At 40.3% G+C, this 10893-nt stretch overlaps 1 protein-coding gene across 3 annotated transcripts; it reads left to right on the top strand.

Annotated features, from left to right (window-relative positions):
* The first annotated feature begins 448 nt into the window (after positions 1–448).
* On the top strand, positions 449–9840 carry rap1aa (RAP1A, member of RAS oncogene family a). Of its 3 annotated transcripts, none has more exons than XM_070839079.1 (9): positions 449–506; positions 2029–2187; positions 4196–4283; positions 4776–4844; positions 4960–5016; positions 5106–5246; positions 6468–6611; positions 7118–7235; positions 9110–9840. In XM_070839079.1, the coding sequence occupies exons 3-8, from the start codon at positions 4227–4229 to the stop codon at positions 7205–7207; spliced, it is 558 nt and encodes a 185-aa protein (XP_070695180.1). In that variant the 5' UTR covers positions 449–506; positions 2029–2187; positions 4196–4226; the 3' UTR covers positions 7208–7235; positions 9110–9840. The 3 variants fall into 3 exon arrangements, with proteins under 3 accessions (XP_070695180.1, XP_070695181.1, XP_070695182.1); XM_070839080.1 differs by having other exon boundaries at positions 2029–2191; XM_070839081.1 differs by lacking the exon at positions 2029–2187 and having other exon boundaries at positions 488–506.
* Positions 9841–10893: the final 1053 nt, after the last annotated feature.

Here is a 10893-nt window from a genome sequence, read left to right as displayed (position 1 = left end):
GTATTTTTACAGTGTGGTATTAGAAGTATTACTGCAGTAGTGGATCTGAATACTTCTTCCACTACCCCTTTTAACCCATGTAAAGAACTTTGTAACTTTATTTAGAAAAGTGCTGCATAAATAAAGTTTATCTCTTTCTATTATTATTGAACAGTATCATCTGTAACAGAAACACGGTTTTCACTTCCAGCCAGGAATTATTGATTATCATTATTAATAGAACAACACTGGCTGTGCTGAGTCTCACTTCATGGACACATTTTTTTTTATATATATATATATATATATATATATATATATATATATATATATATGGACACATGTGAACAGGTCCAGGTCCCCTCTGAGCGGCACCTGGTCAGAGCAGGGCCTGATCCCTGAGGTTTGAAGTGAGCAGCTTCACCTGGACAGCTGTGATAGGCTCGTCCTGGTCCAATCACTCGCTGCTGTCCGGACCCTTCCGCACATTCACTCAGTGTGGTTTAGCGCACACAGAGCGGAGCACGGTAAGTGTCTTCTGAAGCTTTAGCACTGAGTAAAAGCAGACAATTAGTGGCTAATTATCCAGTGTGTGAATCGTCAGTGTAACGACTAGTCCTTAAACATTTGGCTGTTTGTGGTGAGACACTAACACGAGCTCTGGCTCCCCTGTAGCGACATAATTATTGTGAGCTAAATAGCTTAGCCACAAGCTAACCTAGAAGACTGGGTTTAGGAGCTAACGTCAGCTAATGACTAACTAACGAGTTACAAACATGGACTGTGGTTCAGGCGATTTAATGTCTAACTGTATTTTATTTTGCGTTCAGATATGGAAAAGTTTATGAACACGTTGACGGAAACCAAACTAGTGTCTCAAAACGGAAACGTTGGATGAAACATAAAACGAGATTCGAGAGTTCAGCCTGGTGCTAGCTGGCTAACTAACTTATTAGCTCTCGGTGTTAGCTAAACACTTAACTATGTTAACCGTTAGCCAACTTAAAATGGAGTTTAACATTTGTCTGACAAGAAGCAGCGTTAAACTGTAGGCTCAACTTTATTATTTATTTTATTTAATTCTCTGTTCAGCCGGCGTTAGTTAACTTGTGCCGCACAGCTCCCCGCATCTTTTCCAGGCTAACACCCAGTAACGTTAGCTAGCTCTTACCAAACGATGCTAGCTGAATGCTAACGTATCAGTTGGCAAGCTAAGTGTTGAAATCAAACTAGTTTTTATTATCGGTTGCGATCTGCTATACTTTACATTAAATGCACGTTAAAGAAATGCAGCCCCATGATTTCTGCCAAAGACATTTTAATCGGTGTTACAGCCACAGTCTGGTGCGTTGGGAAACTAATAACCACACCCTTCCTTTCGACACCAACTACGCTTTAAGTTGTCACGAAAATAAGTTCGGTTTTGTTTTTATTTAAGTATTAAAAGCCAACGTGGCCCTGCTCGGTAAACTTATTAAGCCATCGGTTTTACAAGGCAGGCAGTTTCATGAAAGGACGACAAATCCAAGTGTGTTTGTGCTTTTCTGCCAAGTTAAAATCCATTTGCCCCCTTCTGGCTCTGACATGAGATATGATCCTCAGCATGTTGAAATGAACTGGAGAATAGTTTTAGTCCGTTTAAAAAGGATCTATTCGCTTTGCTTTGCGATGCGTTTTACACAGACATGTTTTTACATGATTGGTTTGTTGATCAGCAACAGGTGCTAAAAGGAGCAGTTTTGTTACGTAACATGTGACAGCTCACCTCCTGACCCACACAGCACTTAAATTGGCAACAGAGAGTCATCCCTCAAAGCATCATCAGCGTGATGATCATCATCACTGTGTGACTGCACAGCAGATGATTTCCATAATTCTTAAAAGTCCCTGTTTATAAAGGTCTCTGGTGTAAAAAAAAAATGTGCCTCTTGGTGTTTTTATTTGTTTGCCTCGCTTAAGAAATTGGCATGTAAATGAATCCATTTTCTTATGGACTGGTAATGTAGTGCTGATCTGACTGTAAACACTTCAATGTGTGTTTGAAATCAGGGCCAGCTCCCTGTCTGAACAGTTTGCCGTAGCCTAGCTGTCTGGCTCCCAGCCGACCCTCAGCACCTGCCCGCTGACATCAGTGTACCTGAGGATCTGCTGGCCGCGCCTGCTCCCCAGATGTAGAGGGAGTTGTCATCTGCAGCAGCCGTGTACACAGTAGGTGAATCTTAGCACGATTGTGTCGTCTTATTATTCTTTATTTCATTGTACAGTTTTTGTTCAGTGTACACACAGTACATTTGTAAATTGGGGTAGAGGTTTACATTTTGTTCTTGATCATAACTTTTTTAGCTGTTATCACAGTGGCCTCCCAACAAGGAGTCCACTCATCAGCAAAGCCAGCACAAATTCCCGAGTAGGATTGGTGAAGGTTGTCAGCTCAAGCGCCTGATACTTGAAATGTTTGAGCTCATATCTAATCAGGGGAAGGCCTAGCGTTCTTATCTGATGTCAAGGCTTGGAAGCAAGTTCAGTGACACCCACAGAAATTAATATTTTAAACACAGGCTGGTTTGCCTCTACGGACATTTTTAGGCCAAAACTGTATCAGACAGCACCCCCCTTGGCCCTGGTAATTATTTCAGTGCAGTGGCCATGCACACACCCTCTGATCTCCATTTTCTGTTTGTATGGTGTACTTGAGTAGAGGAGGGTCAGTACAATGTCTCTTTGTGGAGCGCCTCGTGTGCCTGTCTCGCATTGTGGGTTTCTGGTGGTGCTTCATACGTCGTAGTTAGAATTGCAAATGCGGTCGAGTGTGACAGAGTGGTTTTTGTATTGTTTGTTGCAACATTTGACAAATGTCCCACAGAGATGGTATGATTATTAGATTCAAAGAGGTTCTTAAATGAGATTGTATTGTGCATCACCCCCTCTTTGACATTTGTACATCAAATGAAGATGACATTTGCATTTCAGAATAGCATTTAAAACATAGATCCTCAAAAGCACTTGTCAGCACATGTGCCTCAGAACGTTTGTGAACAGTGTTATGTGACTATTTGCTCCTCCAGGTGTTTTTTTTTTGTGCATCTCAAAATGAAATTCTATTGTTTCACATCCCCATTCAGTCAAATTAAGCAGATGTACTCCAGCACAAAAACATACAAAACATGAAAATTAAAAAAAACAGTGGTGGGAAATAACGCCACAGAAGAAAAGCCCTCTGTATTACTCAGGGGCTTGATGATGACACATTTATCATTGTAAAAATAATAATGATGATGATAATTTTCTCTGTTATTTTTCACTGAATGGTTCCTATTTGATGACAGATTGTTTTGAGAGAAAACGTGTGTCTTAATCCTAAACGTTTTCATGCCTGTGACTCTTCTGACTGATATATTTTCTAGGCCACCTAAACTGTGTCAGGCTGATAGAGTTGGTGATAGGTCATTCTCTGTGGCCTTTCTCCTCCGTATTGTAATGAGATAAAGTTATTTGCGGCACTGGAACTCTTACCACTGTTTTTTCCACGGCTCCGCGTTGCATCCTATGGGTCACATTTAGCTATAAAGGAAATTAATTATTATCCAGTGCTACTTCTATGTGAAACTCTGGTCTGAATCTCTGGAGTTATAGAGACCGTCTATAGCTTCCTTCAGCTCCTTTTTTTTTTTTGTCTTTAAAGGCGACGCCCCTATTGTCATGACAGCTGATTCCCATGGTAGTGGGTGGGAAGAAGAGCTCATTTTTGGCAGAGGAATAACGTTTTAATCTGCTGATGTCAGCAGTGATTTTCTCATTGTTGTGGATACTGTATCGACATGGTGTTTGCACTGACATTCAGTCAAAAACTTCACTAAAAGTACTGTACTCTAACTGAGGCTTCACTGCTCCAGTCACTGTACACTGTCAGTGACAAATGCTTTGTGTAGTGTGTTGTTTGTATTAGGGAGCCTTTACACTAAATATAATTATATAAACTCCTTGATTTAAATGAAGCATGATTCTAATAACTGTATTATAGATGTGGCATGAATTAAGTCCCATCATGTTATCATAATTCTATTTAATGTAATTTTCTTTGGCACAAGGTAGTTTGGAGAAAGTTGAAGCTTGTTTAGTTTTAGATAGCACAGTAGTTTTCTTTTTTTTTCCGTGGCTGAAACTAACACAAAGATCCTCTGTGTGACTTTCTCCTCCTTTCTCTGTCCTTTCACAGACCCTTGTGCTGTCCAGTGAAGTTGCCCACCATGCGCGAGTACAAGCTAGTGGTGCTGGGATCAGGAGGCGTGGGAAAATCAGCACTGGTGAGTGATGGCTGCTGCCACAGGAGGGACTCAGCACCACCCAACACTGAATCCATATACAGTTCTGCTGTAAAATAGAGCTATTGACATGATTATGATGCAATTTATGAATAAATTATATTAAATTGGAATTGTAAATTAGAATGCTTTGAATGAGAAAAGCATATACAGTGAAATTGTAGATACATTTTTAGCACTTCAAAAACTCAAGAGGCCAGAATGAATAAAAGAGAGGCAAGAATAAGTCCGCTCCGTAATGAGCTGTGTAGTTTCAAGAGAATAAATGATCCTCGTTAAGAGATGAAACTGGCATCTAGTTATGTAGATGATGAACCATAATATTTTAATGTGCAGTAAGTGTGCTTTTATCTGGGGAAATACATTTGGATGAAGACGTATAAAAACTGAAAAGTACAGTGACAAATGTGCCAGTTTTGATTGGTAATGATATACTGTATTGATGAGTTCCTTTGCTTCATGTGTCCATTGCAGACAGTCCAATTTGTGCAAGGCATTTTTGTGGAGAAGTATGACCCGACAATAGAAGACTCCTACAGAAAGGTAACCTCAGAAACAGACTTTACACGCTTCATTTGGCCTCGTGAACTTTGTCAAAATAACTCCATTTAAATGCCTCCACTTATAAAAATGTGGCTGTCTGTTTTTTGTCCAACAGCAAGTTGAGGTCGATGGGCAGCAATGTATGCTTGAAATCCTCGACACGGCTGGAACAGTAAGTCAAGTCTGACACGGTTACCATATGGACAAGATGAAAGCAAACAGGCCGCTGATGGCTTCTCCCCTCTGTTATTGGCTCTGTAGGAACAGTTCACGGCCATGAGGGACCTGTACATGAAGAACGGCCAAGGTTTTGCGTTGGTGTACTCCATCACAGCACAGTCAACGTTTAACGACCTACAGGACCTCCGGGAACAGATCCTGCGAGTAAAGGACACTGAGGATGTGAGTGTAAAGCCCTTTTGTCATGTGTCTGTTCTCATTCACACCTAATGTTGTTATAATCAATGAAGGGCATGAGCATTTTACTTTAACGCTTCTTGTAGGGGAGGAAATGTGAAACATTGCAACAAGGTGAACATTAGAGTACTGCTCTTTTCATCGTCAAGCATTTTGTTTGAAATGTATTAGTTCAATGTAAAGAATAAGAGTCGACAATTAATGCAAAGTCTCTGGTTTGATTCCAGCCTGCAAAGACAAAACTGCCAATAGAAAAGTACCTCCAAAAGATAAATGAAGATTAATCTGCCATTTATTTTTTTGAGTAGTTGTTTGGCCGATAAAACATCACAAAATGGCAGAAAAACAAACACCCATCAATGTGCTACAATGCAGGATACGGAAAAGCAACAAATGCTCAAATGCGCTTGAGAAGATTTGTTGTTTTTTCAGATTGGAACTCAACATTTTGAACACTATTCAAAATGTTGAGTTCCCCGTAAAGGAACCCATGATGGACCCATACGCCACAAAGGAACATAAAAAAAAACAGCTCTGCTATCATTTGTTCATGAATAAACATGTGGGAGAACAAATAATGGGCCCACTGTTGGGCATAAAATATGGATATTGGGACATAAATACAGAATTTAAACAAGATGAAATGGAAGAGGAAAAAATACGGAGATGCATGGTTGTCGTCATTCAGCTATGATATGTTGGTAGATTATTCTGTATGCATCAGAGCTCAAATGTTTTTTCGACATCACTCGGTCTTGTAAGTGTATAAACTCCTCGGCCTGTGGAGTTTCTCTTCGGTGATAACCTTTCGGTGTTTGTATAAGCGGCCTGTGTCGCCTCTCGGGCTCATCACTCCCTCATTAAAGTCAACTCTGTGGGAGAGAGGGCAGAGCGAACGGGGGGCAGGAGCTTTGTGACAGGGTGGAAATGTCAGAGCCGTTGTTGGGTACTATCTGCCACGTTCAGTCTTGGTCTCTTCGTCTCTTAATTTAGAGAGAGGATAGACGGCATGCTGAGCATGTGCTTTATTCATAGCAGGTTGTTTGCTTGGTTGCCTTTCTTGGTTAAGGTCTCACTTTGTTAAAACATTTTGCTGTTAAATATGTGTGTCTGCTGTATATAGGATCATAAAGCAGTGCTGGGCGATAACAACATTGTATTGTAAAAGCTAAACGCTGTACTTTGACATTTCTGTTAATCAATCAGGTTCCCATGATCCTGGTAGGGAACAAATGTGACCTGGAGGACGAGCGTGTGGTCGGCAAGGAGCAGGGTCAGAACCTGGCCCGTCAGTGGAACAACTGTGCCTTTTTAGAGACTTCTGCTAAATCAAAGATCAATGTTAATGAGGTAAGTCCCTCTAATACCACATACACAATGTATGTCATAGGATGACGTGTTGGGCCATGAAGATTGTTTTGAAAGGACAGCAGATAACATGTCCATTTTTAGGGCTGCTACAAACAATTATTTTCATCATCAATAATTATTTTCTTGATTTTTGAAGTAGGGAAATGGTAAGAAAATATCATAGAAAATATTTTTACTTCACGGTCATGTACGAAAAGGGAAACAAGAAAATATCCACACTTGAGAAGTATATTTTTTTCTTAATAAATGACTTAATGCCTTAAATGCCTTCTCAACATACATCATTGCAGAATATTTAGTGTATTGATAAGTGACTTTGTTGTACACTGAGAGGGCCAAACCTTCCATATTCCCCATGATATACTCTTCTTCCATGCAATGAGAAAATGTCTAAAATGACACCAGAGACTTTCCACTGCAAGAAACCAGTCGTGTGCTCTTTGCCGAAGCAAAACGCTGAGACCATCGACCTTCCTCTGTTGTAGATTTTCTATGATCTGGTGCGACAGATCAACAGAAAAACGCCGATGGAAAAGAAGAAGACAAAAAAGAAGTCAAGTTGCACACTGCTCTAAATGCCCTCCCACAGTAGCTCCAGGCCAGGTGAGTGGGTGTTTCAACTAAATTTATTCCAGACATGTGCAGGGCTCCTGCTGCTCACTGAGCTCCAGATCGTCACACAGCGTTTAGAGGTTCATTACAGTAATTATTTAAGTAATTTGATTAACTTTTCTTGTCCCTGAAACAATAATGACTTGTGAAGCAGTAGGTTTGTAGGTTTTGTAGGTTTAAGAGTAAAAGTTTTTGGAGACAGAAATTGAACAAATCCTCTTTTTGTGCATCACGTGACCTATAAATTACATATATACGCCCTCTGTTTGCATGTGTACATGTGAAAATATACTTTAGGGCTTCACCATTTAATTCGATCAAAGACTGTTTATAATGCCTTATGTAAATTTAAAGTGTAAGCCTTTCCATGACTATTGTGGCTCCACCTGCTGTTGGAGCCTCGTAGCTGTGATTGTACTGAAGTACAGCAGCGTTACTGTATGTTCTGTTGTTTCCACAAATAATTCACGGAACTGCATGCATGTGCGTTACCAGCCACTGTCCCCCGAAGCATGCCATAGTGTTTTCTATGGGACTCAGTGATTGTTAATGTGGATAATTGGTTTACAGTCTTCTCACTTTGATATTAAAATCAACCTCTTGAGCCTGGCTGACGTCTGTAATCCATCACCGTGAATATCCTGTGGTGCTGACTGTTCAAGCAAAACTGCACTGCTGTGGAACACCACCATAATGTAACTTAGACAGCAATAAAAGCAGACGTGATGTTCCCAGTGATGGATCACCAAGTTTCAATAAACTCATTTTAAAAATCTGAAAACACGACAGCATGCTGTGTTAAAGGAAAGCTTCACTGTTTTTTTTTTTTAAGTCTGCTTTGAAACAATTGTCAGCCGCCTGCATGAATGTTGAGGCTGGAGTTACAGCCAGTAATCATCTTCATACTGGCCACTAACAAACCTTCCTGATAGAAAAATTGTAAATCTGTCTTTTAAGTCTATGATTTGTGTCAAAGGGGAAAATGTGCAACAGTTGTGGTCTGCACTATCGGTGGTGGTGGGGGGTCCTTTCTTGGACCTTAATGGCCTCATACCAAAGATGTGATGTGTTCTCCAAACTCCTGTAGCCGCTGATGATTTATTCTAGTGAAGTGAAGTCTTCTCAGTAGGGCCTTTTCACAGCCGACATTTTGACTTGTCAAAACAGGAGAGCACAGATCAGTAACATTTATGATGGCTAAGTTCCATTTAGGTGAGCCAGCTCCAGGACTCTGGTACCGACACCTCTCACTGGGACTCTTGATGGAGTGGAGCCATCGTAAATGTTGTTATAGACACCCCTTCCTGCTTTGACAAGTCAAAACGTCAGGACTCTCAAACTACCAGCCCAAGAGACCTTTTCCTTAGGGTTCACCACACTTAGTGTTTATTGTTACATCCAGCCTTTTGTTTCAGAGTAGTCATTTAATTTTCTAGTAAGGCTGCAAACCAAGAGCTTAAAATGCCTTTTTTTTATCTTACATTAAACATTTAGGAAGCTGCAGCAAAAACAACATACATCAGGCCAACAGCTCTGATTTACTGTAGCAGACCTGGCAGCAAAATGTCTCCTAAAGCTGAAAAAACGGTTTACCTGCAGCACAGACGGGTTCAGGAGAGGACGGCTGAGAGTATTTTCACTGAGATTTAGTGCGACTACCTCCTGTCTCATCTGCAAGGAGACGGTGGTTGTTGTTCTCTAAGGAAACAGGCATTACTTCACTAAACAAGCAGAGCAGTGCGACACGTACAAGGCAGAGGAGGATGGAAACACAGATTATTGATGGGAAAACAAACGCAGGAGTTTCTTCTCACAATGTTAAATATGTCCTGACATTATTTGATTACCTGATTATTCTCTTGCAGAAACTTGTAATGATTAACTGTTTCCCAGTGGATCGTGCCAGCATTCCAAGTCCTCTCCAGAGCATTTTGAAAAAGGCTGACCGAGATACTTCACCACTCGCAAAATGGCAGGAGACGGCACATACTCTCAAGATACACCTCTCTGCTTTTTAACGGCAAAGAAATCCGCCTCTGTTTTTTGGTGTATCGTCAGCCTGATGACAACTGTTTTTATTATGTGTTTTTTTTTTTTTTTTTTGTCTTCTCCACGGTGTCTTGCTTTTGGAAATATCTGTAAAAGAAGAGGCCATTGGTTTAAATCCATATATGGGAATTAAAACGTTTTATTAAAAGTAACATCCATCTTTGGCATATTGTGGCAATACGTTCATGTGAAATGTTGGCCTTCTCATACATTTCTGCACTAACATTGTCAACAGAGATGCATCATTGTCCTTAAGTTACTCGCTCCTACTTACAAAGATGTGTATTGATGAGATAACATCTTTCCTAAGTGACTTTGTTTTATATTGAAAGCTGCAAGCCTCCCACATTTCTCATAATATATTCTACTTCCATTTTTGCATAATAAAGCTAAGGAAATTAGTATTTTATAGACTGATGGGGGAAAACGGTGTATTCTGATTTGTGTCTTGAGGCTGAAATATATTGTACTAAACCAACTCTAATATTGCTGTCACAGATGATTTTCCAGCTTTTATGAATGATTAAATTTTAGTACATTTTCATTACTTTTGGTCTTGGTTTTTCATTATTGAAAGTGCGTGAAATATCTTTTTTGTGGTTTTAATAATTGAGAAATATAGTTGTAGATATTTGCAACACAAAGCGTATGGGCTAAAGCTGCAGGATATGAACAAAACCACTTCTAATGGTTTCATCAGCTGTGTTTTCTCCTCAGCAGACGATAGCTGAAGTTGGTAATGTATTGATCGGGACACACTGTTGTGAGAGGATCAATTCCTGCAAGAGAGCCTCCGCAAGCTAGAAGTGAGACTACAGTGTTTCCTGTTGGCAGAAATGTTGAATCCCCAAGTCACCAGAGTTTTAGCAGAGGAGGCGGCTCAGGTGACCTGCAGAGGAAGAGGAACTCCGACTTCAGGCCCTGAAGAGGAGAAGGCAGCAAAAGCAGAATAGAAAGTGATCAGATGGTGGACTCCACCCTGCTGCTCCACCTCAGACTGATGATGAGACACAGAGGCCTTGTTCGGGTGCTATAACCCTGAACTGCAAATACATCATGGTGATCACATGCCTGTAAGAGTAACATCTACTGACATCTTCTATTTCCATTATGTGCCTTTGAACTTGAGTGAAGCAGCGATAGAAACTGCCTTTACTCAGATACACTTTACACTTCTGCTGCAACACATTACAGAGACAACTACTGTGCTTTTTACTCCACTGTTCTATAGATGTAGTTACTTTTACGTACTTATGATGATCATTAAAAAGTAACTGTTAGATGAAAAGTTCTTTAAAAATGCGCATCAAACCTTTGTTTTTTTCTTCTTTCCTGACCTGGTAACCATCTTATGACCTCCAAGATTTACTGTATGATGTGACTCAACTATCTTTAGTGTTTCAAACTAGCTCCAGCTGCAACAGCAAAATGCCATAATACATCCATGTATATATATATATATCCTGTAACTTTAGATACTTGTAGTGTGCTCTGCTGGTATTTCTGTGCTAAAGGGCTGCTTCTGAATGTAGGGCGTTCACTGGTGGTTAGTTTGACGCACTGGTTGTGTTTTACTTCAGTAAAGGATCTGAGCTCTTCC

The sequence above is a fragment of the Pempheris klunzingeri genome, chromosome 11 (assembly GCF_042242105.1).
Source record: "Pempheris klunzingeri isolate RE-2024b chromosome 11, fPemKlu1.hap1, whole genome shotgun sequence".
Lineage (NCBI taxonomy): Eukaryota > Metazoa > Chordata > Actinopteri > Acropomatiformes > Pempheridae > Pempheris > Pempheris klunzingeri.
This window is presented reverse-complemented; position numbering and strand designations above follow the sequence as displayed.

Excerpts from the sequence above, each read along its gene's own strand:
- rap1aa (XM_070839079.1), top strand. The coding sequence starts at position 4,227 with ATGCGCGAGTACAAGCTAGTGGTGCTGGGATCAGGAGGCGTGGGAAAA. Across the intron at positions 5,017-5,105 it reads TCCTCGACACGGCTGGAACA|GAACAGTTCACGGCCATGAG; the intron begins GTAAGTCAAGTC and ends TTGGCTCTGTAG. Across the intron at positions 5,247-6,467 it reads GAGTAAAGGACACTGAGGAT|GTTCCCATGATCCTGGTAGG; the intron begins GTGAGTGTAAAG and ends TTAATCAATCAG.